Source organism: Amphiprion ocellaris, chromosome 6 (genome assembly GCF_022539595.1).
Source record: "Amphiprion ocellaris isolate individual 3 ecotype Okinawa chromosome 6, ASM2253959v1, whole genome shotgun sequence".
Taxonomy (NCBI): Eukaryota; Metazoa; Chordata; class Actinopteri; family Pomacentridae; genus Amphiprion; species Amphiprion ocellaris.
Genome location: NC_072771.1, coordinates 23,918,122 through 23,944,441, shown reverse-complemented (window position 1 = coordinate 23,944,441; position 26,320 = coordinate 23,918,122). Strand labels below are relative to the sequence as shown.

The window sequence follows — 26,320 nt, the reverse complement described above, 5'->3', positions numbered from 1 at the left end:
CTTTGGATTACAGGTCAGAGGTTCAAGCCCCAATGCGGCCACTGTTGGGCCCTTGAGCAAGGCCCTTAACCCTTCCTGCTCCAGGGGCGCTGTACCGTGGCTGACCTGTCGCTCTCCCCCAATTGGGGAGAGATGCGAAAATCAGAATTTTCTTATTATTACTAAGGGATAATAATAATAATAAAAAAAAAAAGTTCCTTGTATCGTTTCCGACGGATAAGTCCCAATAAGTCTGCAGTGGTCGATTTTAAGTAGGATCGCAATAATGTGATCATCAGCAAGCAGCTGATGTAGTGTTCATTAACAGTTAAGATTCAAGATTCAAGAATTTTATTTGCTATTTGTGCACAAAAACAGACAGTTTAGGCACATTGGAACTCTTGTGCGTGGCTTTCTTGGAAGTCAAGTAAAAAAAATAAACAGACAATTCTCAAAAATATAATTTTAAAAAAGAGACACTACAAGAGTGTTATAAGAGAACCAGATGTTGCAGCTGAGGTACGAAAGTTAGTCATTGCTACAGTGACACTGTGCCGCTATCTCACAGTGATACAGAAATCTTTAACAAATCCAGACTATAAGCTGCATAACTGCCAAAATCTAATCAATTGATCCTTGTGTCATTTCTGACCTCCCCTGAAAATTTCATCCAAATCCGTTTGTCCGCTTTTTAGTAATGTTGCTAACAGACAGACAGACAGATGGACAAATGTAGGCCGATCGTCACATAACTCTAACGTTCCTTGGTGGAGTAATAAAGAAAGGATGGGCTGTGATGTGACTACAGTTTGGATACAAATGCAGAGGCAGGTAATGGGTAATAGAAAAGAACATTTATTTTGAAATGTATATTACAACAATAAACTCAACATTTTTCCCTTTAAAATGCATTCACTCGTCATCTATAACCAAATTGACAAGTCAAATGCACTTGACCTCTATGCATTTTATAACAAAGAACATTTTAAGTGCTGATTCTTATTATAATAGCGGCAATTGAACTGACCAGCTACACTGTATGATGAGCTAATCTTCTTAATACATTAAAGCTACAAGGCATTTTCTACAAAGCTGCTCTCTGACAGTATCTAAAACATTTGCATCACACTCATAAAAGAGTCCTTTTTATAGTATCCAATCAATACAGTGTCTGCATTACCCTGGCAAGTAATTTCTACTGAGAAAATTGACACAAAATATGGGATGTTAGAGCACAAGGCACGAGACAGGGAGAAACACTGAACTTTTGGCAGGTTAAACAGTATATTGACAAAAAAATGGAAAGCCCCTCAGTAGGCATTGATTAAACCTCTAAAAACTCATTTCTGTGTACCAACTAAACATGTTTACAAATGTTTTTCCTCATGAAAAATAATCCTTCCCTCACTTAAAATTGCTTAGATGTAAAACTCTGTCTGAATGTGTAGAACTGCAGTAAGGAGTCTGCCTCTGTCTCTTACACCTTCACCGTTTGCAACAGCTCAAGCAAACCAGTTAACCCAAGACTCTGCTGAAACACTTTAAAACTGTTTTATACTATACAATGGCAAGTTGTAATATTAGAGTTGAAAATGCTATGGAATGCTTTGACTGCTTATTTTTTTCATGATATGTCTTCCAATCTAAAAACAACAACAACAAAACTCCTATGGACATACTTACAAGGCAAAAAACTTGATTTTCAATTGGAGGGCACATTGTGTATCATAATAAACTTCAAGAAAACACAACTGAGCTTATATAAACCCATCTGCTTCTGCTTCTGGTTACTGTAATAATGCAACTACTCTGCAATTATTTGGTCAAAATAATTTGAATGCTTTGTCACTTGTGATTAAAGAAGCAAAAAATGCAGTTTAGTTTTATAGCCATAAAACTAAATGTGATGTTAGAGTGTTAAAGTTACAACATTAATAATGCACACTTAATAATACACAATAGTTGTAGATTAGACAAGGTTACTGAACTTTTGGTAATGTTTAAACAGAAGATGACCCTGAAAATGGTTGATAAGTTTTGTTCTCACATATCAAGTAGAAACATGTATTGACTCATTGATTCACTGAACCGTATGATAACTTCATCCATCGTCTCTCTTCTGATTTGGTGTATTCCAGGTTATTTAAAGCCACAAAAGTCTGTTTGCATTGGGTTTTTATGGAGGGTCGGTGGAACACTGAACATTGGGGTTATCTCGTCTTCTGTGTCCTGGCTGTACAAAGTGTGTAAAGGAAGTTGTTCTTGATTGTATGTGTGAGTCGGCGCCTCCTTGAAGACTTCAGGTGTGTGGTGAATGTATGCTTGGCTCAGAGCCAAGCTGAGGATCTCAGTCTTCTCTTTGTTGAAGCGTAGCTCAATGCCTCGACGGCGAGCCAACACCAGCTCCCTCTGTGCCGCCTGCAGCTCCACCCCGAGCATCCCCGGTGATCTCTGCTCCCGTCCGAGCCAGTCCAGAGCCATGCTGCTGCGCATGTACTCATCCAGTCCTCGCTGAGAGTAATAGGCAATCACACTCTGAGGTGGAGGAAAGAAAACAGGCAATCATCACCGTATAGACACACATGCTGATGCTTTAATAAAGTTTGCTGTAAGCAGGAATGAGATATCTAACTGGTGAAGCCTGTACCTGTCGAGAGCACTGCCTTTCCCTCAGAGCCTTCAGCGTCCCGTTCCAGTGCAACAACTGGAAAATTGTCATCATCTCCTGCAGAGAGACGAGGGTCAGAAACAGACACAGACTGAGAGAGAGAAAATCTTGTGCAGCCCCGAGAGGAATGACTTGAATAACAAACCCAAGCATCCAGATCAGTGTATGTAAGTCTGACAAAGGTGGCATATTGTTTTAATATTTCTTTAACCTTTACCTAAACTGTGGCTGATTGGTGTGACAAGATATTATAAATCTAGGCACACCAAATATGCACCAGGCAGGTTTAGCCCTGATTTATACAACAGTGCCCATGAAAACAGCTGCCATGTGTTAGGAGCCAGTGACATTAGTGTTAAACAGAGAGAGACTATACATTAACTAAAATTGAGCTAATGAGGCCCAGATGGAAAATATTACACGTAAACTGTCTGGATTTGAAGTCTGTGTTGTACCTGCTGGCCTGTTTACCAAGTTTCTTATGTTACTTGTTTATGATTCTGCCTTACTGCCAAAACTGTTCGATACCTCCTGTACTGTCTGCATGGATAAACTGTAGGAACCACTGTCAGCTTCACACCTCATGGCTGATGTTACGTGTGTGGGATTTTCTATATGTGTGACTAAATTTCAGCACATGTATGTGTGCATGTGTATAGTGTGTGTATTACTGAGAAGTTCTCCATCTGTATGAGTTGTGTTTTAGCAGGAATGATAATGAACCCATTTCCTCCTGCTAATAACCCCCTGTCTGCAGACATGCTTATTTACACAAAGGTAGAGATATTATGCGTTTCATAGCACGACTCCCTGCCAGCGACTGAGAGAGAGCAGGAATGGGGATGAATAGGTAAAAGCAAACTAGGGGTGTAATGACTCCAATGAAAAGTAGATTTATCACCCACTGGTTGTGATTTTTATTGTGTGTGGTTTAATTATCACTAATTGGGTCAAATTATAACACTTACATCTATAAATACACTACTCCACAAAGCCGAAATCTTTCAACTGAATAGATCTTTCATATGATAGCTACATGAACCAACATGATTTGTTTTATTGCAAACTGGTCTCATGTTTTACCTGGAACTCCAGCATGGTCCTTCCTATGTAGGAGTTCAGCAGCAAACTGTAGGTTCCTATGCTGGTGCTCGAATCACATGCATCTTCTAAACAGACCTTTGCACAGAGAACAGTGCGGGTTAATGTGCATGTTAAGAAAAATAAAGTGTAACACTGTGTGCTTGCACTAGTTTACACTTACAGCACTGTCTCTGGCAGCCTGCTGCAAACTCTGAGTGATGAACTGATGGCTGATTCGTCGACACGGCAACTCGTTCACAAGCGAGTTCATCAGAGCAACACGAGCTGCATCCCTCCGAGCCTCTGCTTGAGTGTCACACACCTGAGAACATTTTTTTTTTTTGAATAAAAGAGTGCACAAGGGGAACAGACAGAACTTCAAAAAGAAATTTCAGGGTCAGCTGATACGTTTAAGTTTAAGACTGACTGACTTGACTCCATAAGTCCTGTCCATAAATAGGCACACACTCTTAGATGTTTAATGATTTTACACTTCACTACAGCTAATCATGGGATCAGAACTCAAATCGCCATTGAGATTAAGACATTAGAGCCATTCACAGATAACCAATCACATGCCTTCTCTGAGCTGGGAGGGGCTGCTGTCTGGATCACAATGAACCCTTTGAGAAGCATCATGGGATTTAAAACTGAACAACATCAATGTCAAACAACCTTAAAAGTGAGTGTGACTGTGTGGGTGACCTTCAAAAGAGCCTCAAAGCATTGAACACAGATTGTGAAAGTTAATGTGATTCAACTTCGCAAGTGTTCAAATGCTTTTGGTCAGAAAAATGTGTGAAAACTTGTGGTGTTTGAGTTAATCATTAGATTAAAAAATGTCTTTCATGTGGTGAAACAAAGATTTAATCTGAAACAAAGAGCATACCAGTTATTACTAATAGCTGATGACTTGTCTTAATTACATTTACAGTTGATATTACAGATTTAATGGTTTTTGCTCTTTTATTTTTAGCATATATTGAGAGACAGGAACATCATCTGCATCAAGTATCAAAAAAATCCTGACTATTACTTTATCTTTGGTTACATGTGTGCTATTTCCAATAGCACATTAAGGATAATTGATTCTGGGTCATTGTGGCAGTGCAGCCAGTCAAATTAACTATCAAGTGCACAAATGTTGCTGATGATGCCAAACACACCTTGTAGTTACCAAAGCAGCTTCCTCCAGGAAGAGTGACATAGCAGACATACGGAGGACCAGGGGAAGGTGCAGATTCATACAACAGCAGATTCTCTGCCTGACCAGCTGCGTTCCCACTAGAACCCTCTGATCCACTGGAGGAACCGCTTAACGGACCCGTCTGCTTCTGCTCCCAGAAGTTATGGAGAATGGCCACCACATTCACTGCATACATATGGATAATACAGCGAAGACCAACTGCTATAAAACGTTGATCAAGGAGACTCAGTTTATCAGTCCTGATTTCCTTTTAACAATTGAAACATTCTGAAAACTCTTTTGTGTGATTATATCAATGAAGTTTGACTCAGTGAGAGTGAATGTTAACCTAAATATACAAGCCAGACATCTGTATATATCAGCATTCCCAGACAGTGTTTATTTAAGTATAGTTAAGTGCATAGGAGACACCTCAAGACTTACACAAATCAGCATTTTCTAACACTTTCAGCTGAATCTGACCCTGAAATAGATCTGGATGATTCGTGTTTCCACAATTTTCTGCCACACAAGTCAGTGCAGTTCAATTTATGGCAGATGGAAAAGCTGACTGACACTTGTTTGAGGTGTTACACCGAGCAAAATTCAAAAAATCAGCTGCCTGTTGTGTTCTTGCAAATTTTAATGCATCAATTCCAGGTTTGTGGTAAAGACATGTATAAGTTGTAACACTTTTAACACTTTGACTTTCAAAGTTTCTGTTACTCACAGTCTTTTGGGCCGGCGCCAGTCTCACTCTGTGACAGATACATGATGCTCTCCTCCACCTTCACCTCACTCATCCTCACCCAGCGTTAAGTTCCACTGCACCCTCAAACACATTCAATTCTACTTTTCTCACGAAAAAACTCTATCAACACAGCACACACGTCCCTCGAAACGACCAGCCACCACAGCTCAGGATGGAACATCACATGGGAAACTCCAAATCTAAAGACGCCCCCACTCGCCCTTTCTCCACCTCCCAAACTCCCTTCCTCCTCCTCCTCCTCTCCTGTGTGAACATCTCACCAGGGTTTCTCTTTTGAAGCAGACCACCTTTGTCACTCTCACTGCCAATTAGCTCAGAGGGCCCCTCTCTCCCTCTGCAAATGCTCACACACAGAGGTGCAGAGCTGGAATGCTGAGACCCTCCCCTCGGGCTGTGCAGCTGGCTAATCCCTGAACAGAGTCGGACAGTTTAAGACCTGCAGAAAGTTGCAAAGTTGATCTAAGCAGCAACAGTGTATATATTTGTTTGTATGATTGGTTCCAGTTCAGTTGACGATTCTTTTATGTGTCAGCGTCCGGCATCATAGGGACAATTCCTCCCAACATGTGGTTTCTCAGATATGTGGGGGGTTGGATATTTTTGACTTCCCACTCAAATTTGAGCCCAGGGTCTGAGCTCCATTCAACCTCTTCACTGTGAATGGCCATTGTTAAAGTCTGAATTCACCCGCTTTCTAAAAGCCTCTTACACATAAATTAACCAAATTCTGAAGAAACGTGGTTTCTTAGCTCCCGAGTTCTCGCATCTTTTCCAACTGTGTGCCTCAGTCTGCGCGTATACAACCAGTCTATTTCCTGAGTCTTTTCATGAGGAATGTATTGGTGTGTTACCACATGCAAGCATATGTATAATAGTTGAAGACCTTGAAGCCAGTAAGTTTAGCATCAACAAAAGCTCTCTTTGAATTCTGTTTGAATCTTAACTCCACATGCACATCAGTCATTCTGTCAGCAGTATAGAGATACAGTCTGAACACGGACTTCAATAATAACAAGTTAATCTACACTTTTCTGTCTATTACAGTGATTTGGAGGCTGTTACGCAAAAGATGAACATCACTTTACAAGAATGTGCTCAACTTTATGTTTCATACAGCACATCATGAAAAATAAAATGTTTTTAGGGTTGTTGTCTCATGTTCAGAGAAGTTCCACTGTTTTGAAAAAGAAAAACACACCTCAACCATAATTTGTGGTTTAATTGTTTAATCATAGCACTTCATTATACTAAATAGTCCATATTTACATTTGACTGTGTAAAGCTAGATATTTATTTGTAGTTCAAATAGAAAAATGGTTAGTTTGACCAAGTGGGGCATTTAACACGAAGAAATACAAATTGTTCGTATTGACTTCAGTGTAGCTTAGTTTTGCCATTCCTCTTTGATTTCTTCATGATTGTACAAAACAGCTAAGTTGTTGCCCAGACACCCTTTTGTTTGATACCCATCAATCATCACATGTTTACAACTCTTCAGACAAAGGAGCAGAGGCACACCATGCGGCATGCCTGTCAACCAAACAAAAAGCATGTTGACACGAATTCCGTCTGTCCATCTCACAGTCCTATTCATCCCCAGAAGGAGGCACTCTCCATGCTAGACTTGATGTTATTTTGGTTCTCCCTCCTGGACTTGGTCACCAAGTTGGCCTCTCCCTTCTGCAGACGTCTCCTCTGTGCTGCCTTCTGCTGTTTGGTGAGCTGCCTCCGCACCTTCTGACGGACTACGTCCTGCAGTACACACAAAAACAACAGCAGGTTACTCCAGATCAATGTTTGTCTCTGCAACCAGACACAACACTCTGTAGACATGCTGCATCTGTTACCAGTCACTTTCTTTTACAACTCCAGCACCACATGAAAGCTCTTTAGCAACACCTAGAGGACATTTGAGTCTTTGTCAAAATACTCATCTTGTGAATGCTACATTGCCCGACAAAACATCCAAATATTTATACTTTGAAGTGATCAAATTAGCTGGACTGCTTGTATTTTATAGTAACAGGCTCTTTGTTCCTACCACTGATTGGCCCTGTAAAATACATTACAGCAGACAGTTCTGTGCATCTATAGTTTACTTACTGGGGGTATTGTTGAGCAGCTCCCTATGCTGCCCATTGTGCCCTCACTATCCGTCCTCTTCCTCCTGTGTTCAGCAATGTGTAGAAGACTGTCCGAGTCTCTGCAGGAGGAATAAAACAATCTGAAGCTATTGCAACACACTTCATAACCAAGCACAGTAGTTAAGTGTAGTTGTGCAATTCACATATTTTTAACATCTTGCATAATATGACCCAAATTATGCTGTTATTTTGCTTACTGTCTTAACAACTTGGGCTGTGTATGTGATTTCCAGCATTGTAGCATAAAATAATCAGAATAAAAGTGCTTAATTTTGTATTTTTTACTGTGTTAACGTTCCAGTTTGTTCACCTGAAGGGTTTGAACTCTTTGTTGCAGGCAGAAAGATCTGTCAGCTCTGGGCACTCATCATCTGCTTCCTTCAGTTCTTCCTCTAACGCCTCCGTTTCTTCATCCCCTCTTGATGGAGATGTCGTTTCAGTCTCTTTCTCTTCTTCCCTGTTCTCACTCTTTTCCTCCTCCTGGTCTTGTATGTTTGCATGTGTATCACTGACTTTCAGTCCCTCCAGTTCCAGCATTGCATGTTTATATTCCTCCATGTCCAAGCTCTCCTCTCTTTCTGCTTCCTCATCTGTTTCTTCTTCTTCATCCTCCCCCTCCTCCTCATCCCCATCATCATCTTCCTCAGGTCCAGCAGGGTGTAGCAATGCACCATCTCTCTCCAAATCTTTGGTGAAGCCGCTGGCTGACACTTCAACGTCCAGAGAATAAGATCGCCTGTAGGGATTAACAGGAGATTAGAGATGGTGTAAGATTTGCTTTCTTTTCAGAGGCAACGGACTGAATATGGATTCAAAATGTAATTTGTTCAAACTGAAATGTACACTGTATACATCCAACACTAGGTCACTGTATGTGTGTGTATACTGTAATCAAAATATATGAGCAGTTACCTGATGTCTTTGAAGGTTGGAAAGAGCTCGCTCTCGTAATTGAATCGCTTTGCAAAGAAATCTCTGATACATTTGACATCTCGGTCAAAGTACCTAAACACAGAGGTTGGACAAGTGAACGACATGTACATTTTTACTGTTTTAACAATTTTAACTGTTAATTTTCAACTTTACAGCAGAGAGACCAACCATTCAGCGTTGGGATGTGATGTAGACACCATTTGAGGGAAGTCGATCATAGTTATGTGGTCCTGGTCATCCAACATAAGGTTAAACTCGTTAAAATCTCCATGAATCAGTCCATTATTGGCCAGTTTGACTATGAGCTCCATGAACTCACTATACAAAGCTGATGGATCCTGCAACTCATGCACTTGACACCTAAAAGAGTGGGACAATATATACAAATTGGATAAGGAACAGAGAGAGGGAAGGTTGTACTATTACTGTTGTAATGTAGAAAAGCAACGAACAACAAGAACAGGTTTACTTACAGAGGATATCCATTGATGAGCTCCATCACTACAGCGTGTCTGTTATAGTCCACAGGTTTGGGAACAGGAAAGCCTTGATCATACAATGCCTGAACAGAGAGAGGATATAACTTAAAAGATCCACAACACAAAACTGGATGCTTACTGCACATCTTATGAATTCCTGGTGACATTTTTTTCTATTCCACATACTTCCTCTGATTTAGCGCATTACCTTCATGTAGGCAAACTCCTTCATGGCAGAGAGGCGGGAGAGGTACAGCCAGGACATGTTCTTCCTGTGTTTGTGATAATCTCTCTTGTTCTTCAGGTTCCTGAAGGAGGTGCGACCCAACCTATGCAGCTTCAGAGCGTACTGGTCGCCGTTTGGACTTGCCACAATGTATATATCTACAAAGAAGGTAAACAGAAACAAATACTTGTATAAATGTAAGAGATCTTGACAATGACTTGCAGAAATCTGATAGAGAACACATGATGAAGGTTGTGGGTATATTTAAAACTGCTTTTGCATTTCTTTTTGGAGGAGTTATTTAAGGTTGCATTGTTAATATTACTCCATGGTTGTAGTTAAGAAAGTTAGAACAAATGCTACACCACAAGTCACATTTGAACCAAGTAAGGCTTCTAATAGAGATAAATTTTGATGATATAACAATTTTGTGACACTGTAATACATTAAAGCTTCATGGATGGTGACAACATCACTGCATAAACTATATATATAATAAAAATATTTGTACTATGTTACTATTTTCAACTGAAGTACCCCAGTCTACCAAAATGCGGAAGCACAAAATTTACATCCTTTGAGATTTTTTCCTTACCTGACTCTTTTCCTACACCCATCTGGTTGCCAACTGAAAATACCACTTCTCTGGAACACAAAGTCTTTAGAACCAAGTAGTCATATCCTCCGAAGTTCAACCTGTAGCCTTGAACAGCTGAAATCAACATATACATACATACCACATGAAAAAAACAACCTACATGCACTGCCTCTATTACGATAGACAAAGCTGATATTTTTGTGTGTTTTCTTACTCTTGGTGCGTTCATAGACAACAAGCTTGTGTTTCACCAGTTCTCTGAGGATCTTGTTGCAGCCGCCGTGTTTGAGGCTAGCAATGGAGGACAGGAGACTGACTGGAACGATCTCATGGTTCTTCATCCCCATCTCAACCTTCACAAAAAGAAATACACTGTGATTATTAGTCTACAGAAATTCAAATCTGCTTGTCGCAATAGTGTTAAAACTGCTGCACAGCTGAAAGATGAATTGACATGACACAATACTGACTTATCCTATGCATTATTAATAGCAATATTGGGTATAATTATTTCTTCTCTTTATGGCAACGAGGAGATTTCCTCCTATCACAACTCCCATGTAAACGATGAGAGAAATGATACACAGCTCATTCTCTGTGAAAGAATGCAGTTCTCATCTTCTTAGTACAAATTTCTCTTTGTGCTGTCATGCAGCTCATCAAAGAAAAAAAAACAGGGATTTTTGGACCCATTTTAATTATAATTATTCTTTATAATTTGTGTGCACTTCATTCATTTTGTCTATAATGTTGTTTTTTAATTACTTGCTTGACAGACTTAATATTACTATACTGTATACTGTATTTTAATGTTTTTACCTTTGCCTGTAAAGCACTTTGAATAACCTCTGTGTGTGTTACAGAACTATATAAATCAGGAATGGACCTATCATTTAATGTGAAAGTAAAAACAGCACACAGTAAGAGCTATTAGTTTCCAGACCTATACTAGAATAGATCCCAACCTCTTCTGTCTCCTGTAAATGCACCTACATTATCGGAGTTCAATACGAATTCACTGTCAAAAGACTACTCTTGAAAGCCATGTCCATTTCTGCAAATGATCTGATCTGTAAATACATTGATGTGGATTTCTAACAAGGACACTTATCAAACACACATTTATATGTCACATTTTTAAAGTTGGGATTTGTATAATGCAAATAAACCCCATGACAACACTAACATTATATTAAGTGCACTATTACAGATAATGAGGCTGCTTTCTGGCACCTCGTTGATGAGCTACTGGCTAATCTATGCACAGTAACGTTAGCTAACACTGTGTTAAACCGAGGTTAGCCTAGCATTGGCTAACTCAACTGGGACAAAACGGACCAGTTAGCTGGCTACTTACCGCTGTAAGGACTCGGAAGTCATCCCGAGATAAATATCTCAATACCACGACATTCAGCTTCCCCATATTTCCACCAGCGTGCAAACAGTGTGTATAAACTGTTATTACAAGTAATTTTTGACCTAGGCAATCCACATTCTTTGTAAACACACGTGGAAGGCGGAAGCTTGACAAACGGAAGTTACGGTACGTCAGACGTTGTTGACGTCACCGGTATTCCGTTGCTTTATCAATCCCATAGTAAATTGTAGTATACACGGAACTTACATTGACCTGACATGATCAAGGTAAGAAAGAAACGAATTTTACAAACATTTATACATGTTCATAAAAATAACAAAACAATACACAAGATTTACACAGTCCCCTTTAATGGACCATTATAATAAAAAAATGGCATTGGCACTAACAACAACAACGGCTTAATAATAATTATTATTATTATTAATTTCCATGACACCTTTCAAAATTGGAGATACATAGTTCTTTCGAGAATATTAAAATATGCAAAACATTAAAAGAATACAATAAAATACTTGAAATTATGCAAAATATTCTACAAAAATGCCTGTCCGGTTTTTAAAAGCTTTTTTTAACAGAGGCACTGACTAACCTGTTTTGACCATAAGGGGGAGCATGTTCCATAGTTCTGGGTCTAAAATATCAAAAGCATGGTGCTTCTTTACTGCAACCTGGACAGTGGAGCTTTTAAGACAAGCTGATTCTCAGATCTGAAGGGTTGATTTGAAGAATAAGGAGTTAATAGTTCAAAGATGTAGACCGGAGCCAAACCACATAGAGATTTAAAAGTAATCAACAGAATCTTAAATTGAATTCTTTAATATATGAGAAGCCAGTGAATTTCATCTAGGACTGAAGTGATGTGTTCCCTGCAGTGAGTGATTGTGAGCAGTTTTGGTCCTGAGTTGGCCCATTGCTGCATCATTCAGGCAAGTGAATAACGAGTTGCAGGAGTCCAGCTGGGAGAAAATGAAACATTTTTTGGGGAGCATTGCTTTGGTCTTGGCAATATTTCTTATAGTAGGAGTGAATCAGAGTCTTAATGTGCTGATTGGAGTCGAGGTTGTGATCCAAAACTACTCCCAAGTTTCTGGGTGAATGTTTCATGCCCATTGTTAATGGTCCAAGTTGGGGAGTGATGCTGCTGCAAATGAAGTTGGGATCAATGAATAGGACATCAATCTTAACTGTGTTAGGAGATTAGAAGCCGGCCAGTCCTTAACGGTAGCAATGCAGTATCAGACTCTCGAGACTGACATAAACATAAATAAAGAGGAGGTGAGTGCTAATGATATTAAACCGATTACTGTCATTTAACACCAGTTTGTGACTCTCATGTGTAACAGGGCAGCTGACAGAACCAGCAAAAGGTTTTTCTAAAAAGAAATTAACTAGTTTTAATTTCAAAAGGTCTTATTATAAAGGTGTCTCTGGAACTTGCATATCTCTGGACCTCATCTTTATCTTTTTGATTTACATCTTCTTCACTCTTCATGTTGCACCTGTTACAGTAGAACAACAAACATCTTTTATATTAGTACAAACTTTACATTTTGCTAACAAGAAAATGCAAAAAACATACAACATACAATTCAGTTAAAACAATAACTGACTAAGACAACTGAACTTAAATTAAGCTTCTTTTATAGGAATGCATATTGTCTCTGTTTTAGCAGTAGGTTACATTATCAGTGCTTGACAACACAGTTGTTATTTACATACATGCTACTGCTCTTAACCTCAAATCTCTTGATCCTGTGTTTGTATTACTGGTGACAGTTTTAGGACTCATCATTGTATTCTCTGTGAGAAAGAGGCCATCAGTTACCAGTTACTTGAAGGAAACAACAGTGTTCTTTTATTGACAAAGGAATCGTAAATGAACTACCACGCTATCTATCCTCACTTTTGAAACTTGTATATTCATTATGAGCAACCATACCCACTCGCAAAGATTGAGTTTCCAAGGAGATCACATTTATGAACATGAATCTGCTTTCAAATAAGATTTATTATGATGTTTTATAGAATGACTGCTCCTGCTTTTCTTAATGTTTTCCTTAATGTTTTCCTTAATGTTTTCCTGAATGTTTCTGCTTTGTCTTTCTGTAATGTACATGTTAAATGTTGGTTTTATATTTTTATTCTTGCATAATCATTTTCATTATGTATTCTCAGGCCGTCATTGTGAATAAGAGCCTTGCTGTCAATTGCTTTTTTTCCAGATTAAACAAAGAATATTAGTCAATCAATCAATCAAAGGGGAAGTGCTGCTTTTGTGCATGCTTGTTTCCTATCATGGCTTACTGAGGCACTTATATGGAACTGAGCAATCTTTAATTCAGCTGTGCTTTCCTGAATGTGATAAGTCAAAATTTCTGCAGTGAAAAAGGTCCATTAGGTACAGTAATTACAGTAATTCTCTTTATATATTCAATCAGTGTCCAAATAAGCAGAAGTCTGATTGCACAAATGACTGAAAAATGTTCAATAGGCCTTTTCATCCAAAAATATTTCTTGGATTTTACCAGTCACAGACTGGAGCAAGTATGAGAAAAAAAAACAACAACTGAAATGTATGTGGCTGTGCATGCATGATGTCACACTGTCAAATCGAACTGCTGAGAAAAAAGCATATTATCTGTGAAAGCTTACAGGATACAAATATGTAGGTGTGTAGATGTTTGAGTTTGCTGTACATAGTTTTTTTAATTTGATGATGTGTTGGATGTTTTTTTATTTGGTGATTGGTCGCTCTGTTGACATTTGTGTAGCTTTATTGTTTCTTGTAGTCGTGACAGATCACTGCTGTGTGAGAGGAGAAGTTTTCCCACAAGGGCAATAAAGTGTACGGCACTGTAGCGGAAAATGAAAGGAGTATATCTAAAGTTGTGCTGCAGGAAACACTGCATCATCCCCGAGAAGGTCGTGTGTGTGTGTGTGTGTGTGTGTGTGTGTGTGTGTGTGTGTGTGTGTGTGTTGGGGGGGGGGTATGTTGCTGTAGCAGCTGGATTCTGTACATTCCAGGAACAGATAGACAATAAACACACACCAGGTTACAAGTGATCTGGTTACAACTTTGCAAAGTTGAAGCTGCCTCCAGGAAAAACCTTTATTTAACCTTAATCTTTACTTTAGAGCCACAGCACTGATGCTTCTTAGTTTTTTGTCTACAGTGTCATCGACTGGTTTAATATGTCAGTATCAGGAAACCTGGACTACTGAACACCACCACAGCTCATTACGACTTATAATTCTTTCCCTGATTTTATGACCAAGTTGCCTGTGTGGGGCCTGATTTCTAATGTCTTAATATCAGAAATTTATCTACCAGAGCAAAGGAATGAATACAATAAAAAGTATAAAAACACATAGATTTTAATATTACATACTACACAAATACAGAAAAACAGACCAGAGAAAGAGCTGACATGTGGTAGGAGCACTGATGCAAGTCAACAATTTCAACAATAGCTTTCTAATGTTACATTTGCTCCCGGTTGGTGATGTTTGTAATAACAAGGACTCTGTAAATATTCATGACAGTCAACCTCTCTCTGATTAGATGGCGAGGTGAAAGAAGATGCCAGTGTGGTGAGACATCGAGCACATAGATTAAAGGGTGGTTTACAAACCAGAAACCTGGAAATCATTCTAAACTAACCCTGAAAGAAACTCTGACTGTATCCATTGTTTTATTTTAGGGTGTTTTATATGGATCAGTGTAACGTATATTATCTCAACCTGAGATTACATCTATAAAGTAAAGGGTTGGCTCAGCCAATTCAAAAAACAGACAAACAAAAACAAAAAGTCTAAGAAACATATTTTCAGTTTGCATCTTGAAGCGTCAGTCCTTGTATTTCACTTTTATTGACCATGTTGCAGAGTCTCATCTTTGTCTGTTTCCCATTACAGTGGAGGAGACTATCATTATCATCTAGTAACCTGTAATCATCTCTAAAACTATGTTTTTAAGTAGTTTTGCTTAAAACTGACTGTGAGATATTCAGAGTACCTGTTTTTTAAAAAAATAATATATATATATTTTTTCAAAGTTGGGAGCATGTGCACCACAAAAAAGAGGGAAAATAATGCCTCTAATGTTCAGATACCAGTAAGTAAGAAAATATAGGTGAAGTGGTCTATATTAGCTTGATTCATCAAGTCTAAGCTCTTGTTTGCATTTTTTGAAATACAAATTGAATGGGCAGATGTCTCATCACCTCTTTCTTTGCTCTCTTTGTGAATAGTTGCCAAGGAGACATATGTACAGAGGCTTTTTGGAAGAGATCCTGACAGCTAAATAGACAACTGAAGCCTCCTGCATCCATCATTGTCAATTACATTTGGATGTTATGAGGTGTTCTGGTAAAATTGCCAGACACATGTTGAGAATGCTACTCCCCTCATATCATAAATAAACTGTAGGGACTTTTCTTCCAGGTATTTAGGGTATACGCTTCTCTCCTCTTCAGTCTAGCTTCTGAGTCTTTCATTGTAGAGACAGAGAGATTTCTGTGTTTGTGGTTTCTATTTAATATTAATTAACTGCAGAAACACTATCAAAATATTTTATATGATGATAGAAAAACAATAAATAAATGTTCAGGCAACATGAATGATAGAGTCTTTGTCTTGTTTTTGTTGTGTACCAGCGAACACAGAGGGAGACAAAAGGGGAGACAGAGCTGCTGATGACAGGGTCGGGAAATGTGGAGACAAAGATGACATGATGACAACAATGATGTCAGTTTAAATTATAATAACACAGACACTGACAGTAGCGCTAACTGATGATAATGACAAACAGCAACTGCAATGAAGGATAATGACTCTGAAGTCAGTATTTATGTTTTCAGAGTAGAAACCATCAGTAAGAAAGGATCAGCGTGATCAGTAATTCTCATCACTATCTGACTCTCTGTCACTTCAAGGCCATAGAGTAAAATAATCTGGATGTTTCAGAGAAGCTCTTCATCAGCGAACCTTTGCTCCCACGATGTTTCTCATGATAATGTTGTCTGTGTTTCTTGCTCTTGTTTCACATGCAGCAAATACACTCGTTTGTGTATTTGTGTATATATATATATATATATATATATATATATATATATATATATATATATATATATATATGTGTGTGTGTGTGTGTGTGTGTGTGTGTGTGTGTGTGTGTGTTATTACTTCTGAAATGCTCTTGTTTGATTGTATGTGCTGGTGACACATTATTAGATGTCAACAACATGGAATGTGGAGATGATGTTTTAATATTTCTCAAAATATATTTCACTGCATTCATGATCAAGGTTCCACCTGCAATCTGGAATAATATGCAGAATATTTTAAATATTTTATCCTTAGATCAACACAGGCTTTTAATTACGCCGCCAAGGAGGCAGTTACACACAACCTGAGACAACTGGAGCAGTCTGCTCATGAGGAGTGGACCAGAATATCTGCTGAGAGGTGCAGAAGTCTCACTGACAGTTACAGAAATGGTTTGATTGCAGTGATTTCCTCAAAAGGTTGTGCAACGAATTATTAAGTTAAGGGTACCATCATTTTTGTCCAGGCCTGTTTCATGAGTTTATTTTTTAAAATAATTCTGCTGAACCACGGTTCAAAAGCAATGTCTGATTTTCATTGGTTAATTTTCCTAGAATTTATATTTATTATTACGTTTGTCAGATTCAAATTATTTCTGGGACCATTGTGGGTTTTTCTTTCATTAAGCGAGGGGTACCAACAATTTTGTCTATGTGTGTATGTGACAATCACCGTTGGTCTGTCTGTCTGTCTGTCTGTCTGTCTGTCTGTCTGTCCGTCTGTCTGTCTGTCTGTTAGCAACATTATCCAAACACAGATGAACAGATTTGGATGAAATTTTCAGGGGAGGTCAGAAATGACACAAGGATCAATTGATTAGATTTTGGCAGTGATGCGGCTTATAGTCGGGATCCACAATTTTTTAAAAGATTTTAGCTGCCAGAAATGATGCAAGAAATGAGCAGCCTTGGCAGAGTACTGCCCTCTCTGAGTGCATTCCCAGTTTCATTTTATTTTGCTTCTATCTGCTGTTATATTAATTGATTTGTCTATTTTTAAAATATAAAACCTATAATTAATCTTTTAATTATTCTACTAACCTTTCTTTTCAATCTTTAGTTGACACTTATGTTGTTGAATATATTTATGCTGTTGTTCAACATTCTTATTTGTGCAAATACATCTTTTTTGTTTGTTGCTCTGCTACATTGTAAATGAGGCTTCCATGCCTCAAGGTATTCTGAGTTTAAATAACAGTTGAATTAATTCTATTTTCCATCCTGCTCTCCAGAAGTTAAACAGTTTTACAGAGAAAGCTACATGGCATGGAGATTAATATCAATAAAGTCAATTGGATTAAAATCTGACTTTATTCAGAAGTTAATCTAACTCACAAGTATTAACAATCTATTTTATTTTATCCTTTTCTATCCAACAACACAAATCACTTTATTGTATTGTTCCTGTATTCAACAAAAACATCATTAAAACTTTCACAGTGTTGGCTGGAAAACTGTGTGAACCTCTGGGCGAGTGACAGCAACAAAATCTAACTGGATCCAGGAGTTAACAAGTCTGGACTCAGGAGTCTAATCAATGCGACAAGATTGGAGGTGCAGCTTAGAGCCACTTTAACCTATAAGAAAACATTTTGAGTTTGCTATTAAAAAGAAGCATCTGCTGTTGTGAACCATACTTTTCAAAAAATCTATTGCAGAAAGCTGGAGAAGGTTACAAAGTAATTTCTCAGACTTTAGATATTGATCAGTCTGCTGCAAGACGAACTCTGTATCTGTGGGCAGCTAGAATCACCCCAAAAGCACTACACTGAGCGCTCAGAGAGGTAAACAGAAGAAGTCCTGAGTAACACTTAAGGCCTTAAAGGAATCACTGGTGCTGGTGAACATCTGTGCTCGTCAGTCTACCATTGAGAAGTGTTGAACGTATATGGCAGGACACCACAGAGGGAAACATAAACAACACTGTGCACTGGAAGTTGGCCACAGAGAGCCTGGACACTCTACAACACTGCTGAGAAACTAAAATTTATCTAAAATTAAAGATCAATAATTGTACTGCTTAAAAACAAAACATGCTTGAGATGCAATAATTGCAGAAAAGCAGCAATTCTCCATATTTATGCTAGATGGCACTGTGACACAAGTAGACTACTGAAGAAGCTCTCTTTTGTTTAATACACTATAGTTGTTTCTGGTGTGTTTTTGAGACATGAATAAACATATAGTGCTTGTAATGGTTTCAGCCTTTTAAATAAAGGAGATTAAGAGTCATTCTCCTATTGACCCTCATACATGATGGTGAAATAAATATCTTTAAAATAAATAAATGAGCAATTCAGTGAACCATCCCTGGACCCTATGCTGTTAAAAATATAGCAATATATGGTAAGATGAACAGTTATGAAATATCTGCACACTTTATTGTGCAGATTCTTAACAGTCATAAAATGTATTCTTTGTTTTGACTTCAATTTCTGTATCGGTTTCACCCATACACTTCTTTACCTATTCATCTTATCTTTATCGTTCTTCCATTTTCTCTCTCATTTCATGTTACAATCAAATAGGAACACGTGATCACCCTCTGATTTGACTGAATACCAGCACAGTCCATCAGAGATGATTTATAATATGCTAGATTATGATACCATCCCCATAACTCAGTTTCTGATTGGAATTCTCTTAATACTCCGCTGCTACTATAGATCGAGATAGAAATTTGATTAATTGATCTGACAGGCAGAATATGTTTTTTACTGATAAAACTTGCGATCTGGTCCTCTGCCTCTCAGCAAGTCTTGAGGCAGAGCGTCTTGTTAAGCAGCGTATGACAGACAGACACAGTCGTTTGGTTCGCTGAGTCTGGCCAGTTAACACAGAAGCTCAGACCAGAGCGGTTAGTGGAGCTAGACTGGGTGTATAGAGGGAGACTGTGACCCCGCCTGTGTGTGGAATTATCTGGAACGTGGCGAAGCAGCCAACTCCTGCAAGCGTGTGCACAAACACACACACTCAAACAGTGAGATAGTGTCTTCGTTCCAGATGTGTCGGGGGAACTTTCTACCATACTTCAACACAAAGCTGCTCTCTTTTCAATCTTCTCCCATCGTTTTCTCCCTCATCTCCTTTTTTCCCCCCTTCATCCTGCCCTTAGTTGTATAGAATTTAATACATCTCAGTGAGAAGTGGCCAAAATCATCCTGAGACAGATTCACCTCCACCCCATGTGAGCGCTCATATGTGCCTGCTGGTCTTCAGATGTATTGTTTAAAATGTGATGACCCAATCCATGTTCTGTGTTTAGAGGGCTGAATATAGTCTATGGACCTGCGGTGCATTAGGATCCTTTGATTAGAAATTAATGAACCCCTCGTTAGCGTAGGATGAAAGCCAGAGCTGGATAGGTCAAAGTGATGAAAGGGCCACTGCAGAACTCACTGAAGTGAAGGGATCTCTACATTCAGCCCTTCCCCCATGATGAAGTAAGAAATTACTTCCGATGTTTTAATAATGCATGAGAGCTTAAAGGTGTTAGCATATCTGGCATCTCACATATATGATCTATATATTTTATAGATTTAAGGATAATCATGTACAGGCAGGCAACAAAGAAAGCTCAGCTAATTTCTGAGCATTATTGCAAAGGTAATGTGATCAAATAGTTTACTTTTGCATGTATTTGAACATGTGGATGCATCTTTGCGGAAAGACGGAGCAGTATTTTCACAAGTCCTGTGTATTTAAAGGGTTGTTTGTGTTTGTGCTGTCTGCAGGTGTTTGAATTTCCCTTGCCGTGTTTCTACAGAGTAAACAGCGAATCATGGAGGACTTGCTCCCGTCAGCCCACGGAGGGTGTCTGCTCCACAAACAGACATGAACAGATTTGAGGGTAACACACACACACACACACACACACACACCACACACACACACACACACACACACACACACACACACACACACTCCTAAGCACACACTCATGCAGTATGAGGCTGTTAAATTGCTTTCCTGTTGTTTTCTAGTTCGGAGCTGTAGGGAGAGAATGCTAAATTGAGGCAGGAATTGGAGAAGCTTAGGTAAGTCTCCAGCAACAAGCGTGGGCTTTGTTCCTGGGTTATCATCGCTGTGCCTTTAGCCAGCTGCAGTGTGTTTGGAAACATCAAATTTGATTAGATTAGGAGAGAGGAGAGGAGATCTTTTTTCTCGGCCTGCTCTCCTGCCAGTCTCCTAAACAATAATCTGCTCTCAGGTGCCGGCACAAGCAGCTAGTAAATGAGGGGCCTAAGGAGAAATATGAGGAGGGGAAGGGTAACCTGCTCCTAGACAGTGATATACACAAGCATAGACACACATGAGAAAGGACATTTGCCTCTGGACCTTTATAGGGTCTATTTCTAAACCTTGAGCTCTGTAAACATTTTACAGTTGGGCTGTGCAGAAAACCTTCATTACCTCCATACACAGTCAAACGATGAATGGAATTCATTTTAAATCTTACACATTTGAACTTTCATTCTTAAAATAAGCATTTTGTGTATTGTTAGTTCTTCACAAGCAGTATCTGACATAAAACACAGCCTTTGTGTGACAGAGTGAACCCTTAAACACTTATCATGCTTTATTTATTGAGTGTATTTGCAGGTTTTGGGAATGTGTTTGTCTGTGTGTATATATACAGTGACATTCTTTCAACTGTTTCTCAGTGTGAGCTGGCTTGACTGGTTAAATTGTGCTCCACTCTCAGGTAGTAAAGTTTCCTCTGCACACGAATAATGAGGTAGTGGGAGGACAGGTTTGCATAGAGATAAAGGCCAGGTGTCAGTACATTCTTTACACAGTGCAGCCGCACCCAGAGTTATTCATTAAGGCTTCTGTTTTTATTGACACAGTTTCTGATTGTGAATGTAATTAATTGCTGTCTAATCACATCAATCCCTATAATATAAGGTCTGTGAGGATCTCTGTTTGCTTTGCCAACAAGCCAGACATCCCTTTTAAGCTACAGTAACACATGCTGGCGAGTGTACATTTGTTTACATTTTCAGCAAAATATCTAACATGTTGGACTCCATCCAGGTTTGCCCCCCTTGTCTCTGCATTTTTTATTTTGTTATTCATGGACAGAATTTCAAGGCAAGGGTGATGAGGATGTTTGATTTGGGAACCTCAGAGTCGCACCCTTACTTTTTGCAGATGACATAGCTCTGTTGGCTTCATAAATTTGTATCGTTTAAGGTGGCATCAGAGCAGTTTGCAGTCGAGTGTGCACCTCCAAGTCTGAGGCTATAGTTTGCTGCCGGAAACTCTTGGATTGCTCTCTCTGGCTTCTGGGAGTGAGTTTTGCTCCAAGTGAAGAAGTGCCTTGGGATCTTGTTCAGGAGTGATGGGAAAATGGAGCGTGAGATGGGCAGATGGGTTGGTGCAGCATCAGTAGCAATGTTTCCATTGCAGCAGGCCGTCATGGGGAAAAGGGAGCTGAACTGGAAGGTGAAGCTCTTGATTTATCAGTCAATCTTCGTTTTGTCTATGGTCATGAGCTCTGGATGGTGACTGAAAGAATGAGATTGTGGATACAATTTGCCAGAATAACTTTTCTCAGTAGGGTGGCTGGGCTTAGAGATACCCAAGGAGAGACATCTGAGCAGCTCAAAGTAGAGTTGCTGCTCCATCACATCAAGAGAAGCTAGCTAAAGTGATTTGACCATCGTTCAACTGGGAGAAGACCCCACGAAAGACCCAGAACATGGTGGCTGGATTACATATCTCATCTGGCCTGGGAACACTTTGGGATCTCCCAGGAGGAACTAGAAAGTGATGCTAGGGGGAGGGACATCTGCTTAGCCGGCTGCTACCACGAAATGATGAAGGAAGTGGAAAAAATAGATGGATGACACATGCTCATTCCCGCCAAAAACTGTTAATCATAGTTTTTATTTCACTGATTTTACAATGTCATCAAATATAATTCAGAGTGAGTTTTATTGGGAGTTACATGCTATGACATATCTTGGCCAAGGCTCCCGGGCAACCAGCGGAAACTCTAAAAAGTAATTGGACTCAACCAAGAAATAGTCACAGTATATAACTCCCTTTATAACCACAAACTGACTATGTGAATGAAATATAAAGTGTTAATCAGTACAATTATTTTTAACCTCTTGACAGAGCTAGCTTAGTCTTCTTTGCAGGTTTGGTGCTAAGCTAAGCTAACTATCTCCTAGAAAATGGGGAGATATGTGAGGGGTTTCAATCATCTCATCTAACTCTTGACAAGAAAGTGTCAACAATTTCTATAAGGTTGTCCATGTGGTGATAAAGATTAAAAATGGATGCGGTGAACAGTGTGCCTCAACAAAAATCAAGACAAATCCGTGTCTCTTTGTGTGTCTACATGACTGTGGATGTGTGTGTTTCTGAGCGTACCGGCACATGTATGTGTGTATGTGTAAGTATGAGTGATGCAACATAAGCCCTTGCCAGATAATAACATGCCACAGTGATAGAGAATGCTGCTAACTAACAGCACTTTTGAGATGATCTTCTCCATCACAAACACACACACACCTCCTTTGCTTGTCAGACTCTTGTAATGGGATCACTGAGGGATTGTTCCAGCATCAGTCACAGTGTAGGTGCAACTATACACTCACACACAAAGGTGCAGCCATATCACATCGAGGCTGAACACGGCTGTGTATCACTTGAACAGGAGAGAGCTGCTATTTATGTCAGAGGTTGCCGTTGTTCAGGCCATCAGATAGCAGCTGCATCTTGTCGGTGTGCACACGTGTGTCTGTGTGTGTTGGAAGGTGTGCGCATCTGACTGTATCTGTGTCGTGTTTAATAGCATTAGCTCCCGCAAGCGTGAAATGAGACCGTCTCCCACTATCTGTCTTTAAGAGCAGGCCTGAGAGAGCTGCGGCTGAAGTGAACTGATGGATCGTGCAGGCAGATGAGTCTGTTAGCTTTAATTGAGGCTGTGCTAGTCGAGAGTCATTTCACAGTGAACCACAAAATATCACTACATTTTGTACCTTCTATATTCATTCTGCTTGCACATTATTTTTCAAGAGAAAGTGTGGGATAACAAATTTTTGATAGTTTGCTACTTCTCCCAGCTCATTTCAAAATCTCTAGGCCCCTGGTTTAGTTTTTGGGAAGTCAGCTAATCAATTGCATGTCGGCTTAGTTCGTTGTATTTTTTTCTATCGCAGCAAGCATAGATCAATATGTATACAAGTTCAGATTTGCTGGCAAGGAAAGAATTTTGTTTGAAATTGTTTTGCGCTGGTAAGACATGTAAACCCAAGCTTGTTATGCTCACACAAATCCACAGAAAAGCTGAGAGAATCTTCTGGATATCCTGACAGCAGTCTTGGCTCCCGATCAATGCGATTACAACATAAAACCCTGAACATGTTGTCTAAGCCTCGCCTGCAGGTCAGCGGGCACAATAACCATAATAGCTGCCAGCGAGAGCAGAAATCAAACTCATCACTAAAAACAATCCCCAAAAGAGACTCTTTTTGTTTTCTTGCCTACTTGTTTTAAATCTCACTTGTTGCGTACAAATCTGTCTTTCAGTTCTGCATGAGCTGCTGCCCTGAGACAAGTGAAATAACACACACACACACACACACACGCACACAAGCAGATACTGAGCATCACAGTAATCATGGCGCAAGGGATGCTGGGTAATTTGGTTAAAGATGTCAGGAACGTAAATCACCTCCAATCAGTCCTGCTCTCTCATTGGTCAATCCTCCCACCTCCAGAAGAACACTACTGGCCACTCTTCTGTCTTCGTAGGTCTCAACTGTTCAGCTGTTGCTCACAGTGAGACTGACTTTCTCCAGGCTGCTGAACGAAAATCCAGACAGAAATAACTTGATTTGATTGAGATGTTTCATGTGAGAAGAGACTGATTAAGATGCAGCCAAGCTGCAGGGACAAAGTTTGCTTTTCTAGAAGGAAGAATTTAACACTTTGAGAAATATTCAAGTTCTTTCTGATGCTGATATAAATAATTGATACCACTCTCTCACGTAGCATTTAGCTTAGCATACTGTGAAGACACATGGGGAAATATCTAATGTGTTTTTGTGTAAAGGCGACAACATCAGCCAACTAGCAACTCAGCAATTAAGTGATTTGTTTCTGTTTTTTCCATCCAAAACTAACAACATGAAGTGGCCCTTGTCATCACTATGACGCTGATGATCAACTCGCAGGCACAAGCATGTCTTGGCAAAACACAGCAACTTCCAACCTGACATGTTTAAACTTCTGCTAATCGGTCCTGGGAAGGTGAGAAACTGTGGTTATGCCTCATTTATATATCAAGTTTGACGGTTTGTTCCTGGCCTTGGAATCAGTGATCTCATCTCAAGATAATTTTAGTCACTTGTCTTAGAGTTTACAGCAGGAGATTTATCCGGTCAGTTATAATACAACAACACAGACTTAAAGACTTTCTCTGGTCAAAATGTCCATATGGTGTGTTTTTATATGCCAAAAGAAACATTGTGAGTAAAATAAGCCATCGTCACCATGGCTAAACATTTCCACCTTAAAACTATACTAACATTAATCCAATGTTGGAACTTGCCATTGTGTAGTGCAGAAAACTTTTACAGTGTTTAAGGTAAGCTGGTGTGCTCAAGCTGCAGCAAGTGGTGGAGGGGATGGTAGAGAGAGAGTCAGCGACTTCACATAAGCACAGTCTCAAGGAGGCAAAAGTGTTGAGTTATATCTTAGCCAATCTGGGGCAGAAATGTTAAACTATTTTGTATAGTTGTCCTCTTCTTACAAAGTGGCTGACTCCTTGTCTGCCGAGCAGTTTAGATGAAACAGTTGACAGCAAAGCATAGATGAGCAGTCAAGTGTACAGATCACAATAAATCCTGCTTAAGTGTTTCAACATCACCGTGCATGTTAGCTGTGTCTTCGTGAGTGTTTGCTCTCCTTAAATAGCCACTGAGGTACTTCTGTTGTAAGAACAATTCCAACAGAGCTTTGAGTTTACTTACTGTGATCTGCATCTTCTAAAACTGTACATGAAACAGGACAATATTCCACAAAAATCAAAGCAAAACAAAGCTTGCAAAACAAAAACTGGGACCTGCTGAGGAACATAGTAAAATGTAAAATTGCCTCAGGAGCTGATCGACCTTGACTTCCTTAAATCCTTCTGTTATGTGAACAAGGACGCTGCACCTGGTGATCAGAGGAGTAAACAACACACATTTATACAGGTAACAAAGAATAGCTCCTAAACTGTGGTTTAATTGTGTCACTTTTGCTCCTGCAAGATGTCAGTTTGTGCTAAATTTCAAATACATTTCCACACTCACATTCTGAACAACAGTATTTCATCTGCAAAGCAGCTTTACTTAGAATGCAAAGATTGTGTGAAATATTGAAAATAATTCTACTCTATGCCCGATGCTTTTGAAAAAAAATGCAAGTGCTGGAAAAGTTTCAGCCCCTTGACTGCGGTTGTACTGGAATGTGTGGTTCTGTCTCGGCTCTGGTGGGAGAAGTCACCTACACACACACACATGGAGACACTTCAGATGTTTGGGGCTTTGATTTTCTGCAGTCTGCACTACAGGGTAGACAGCTAGGGATCTTCAAACAATGCCTGGATAACACTCTGACACCCTCACTGCATATCTAGTGCTAATGATTACTTGTTGGGCACAACACACACACACTCACACGCACACAAAGAGACACACACAGGAATGAGCTCAGACTTAATGATTCTGTGAACGTTGCATATCTCAGAGCCTTTTTCCATTTG

General features: G+C 39.4%; 2 protein-coding genes across 2 annotated transcripts; both read right to left on the bottom strand.

Moving 5' to 3' along the window:
• Positions 1–813: 813 nt before the first annotated feature.
• LOC111587791 (protein limb expression 1) lies at positions 814–5,968 on the bottom strand. Its single transcript, XM_035942755.2, has 6 exons — positions 5,647–5,968; positions 4,897–5,102; positions 3,912–4,052; positions 3,731–3,826; positions 2,627–2,704; positions 814–2,514 (listed from the first exon to the last, which is right to left on the bottom strand). The coding sequence occupies exons 1-6, from the start codon at positions 5,717–5,719 to the stop codon at positions 2,119–2,121; spliced, it is 990 nt and encodes a 329-aa protein (XP_035798648.2). The 5' UTR covers positions 5,720–5,968; the 3' UTR covers positions 814–2,118.
• A 921-nt stretch (positions 5,969–6,889) lies between these two features.
• riok2 (RIO kinase 2 (yeast)) lies at positions 6,890–11,600 on the bottom strand. The gene is made up of 10 exons (XM_023297898.3): positions 11,426–11,600; positions 10,283–10,421; positions 10,066–10,182; positions 9,453–9,628; positions 9,239–9,327; positions 8,934–9,125; positions 8,745–8,837; positions 8,143–8,568; positions 7,792–7,891; positions 6,890–7,440 (listed from the first exon to the last, which is right to left on the bottom strand). The coding sequence occupies exons 1-10, from the start codon at positions 11,489–11,491 to the stop codon at positions 7,279–7,281; spliced, it is 1,560 nt and encodes a 519-aa protein (XP_023153666.2). The 5' UTR covers positions 11,492–11,600; the 3' UTR covers positions 6,890–7,278.
• Between the last annotated feature and the right edge of the window lie 14,720 nt (positions 11,601–26,320).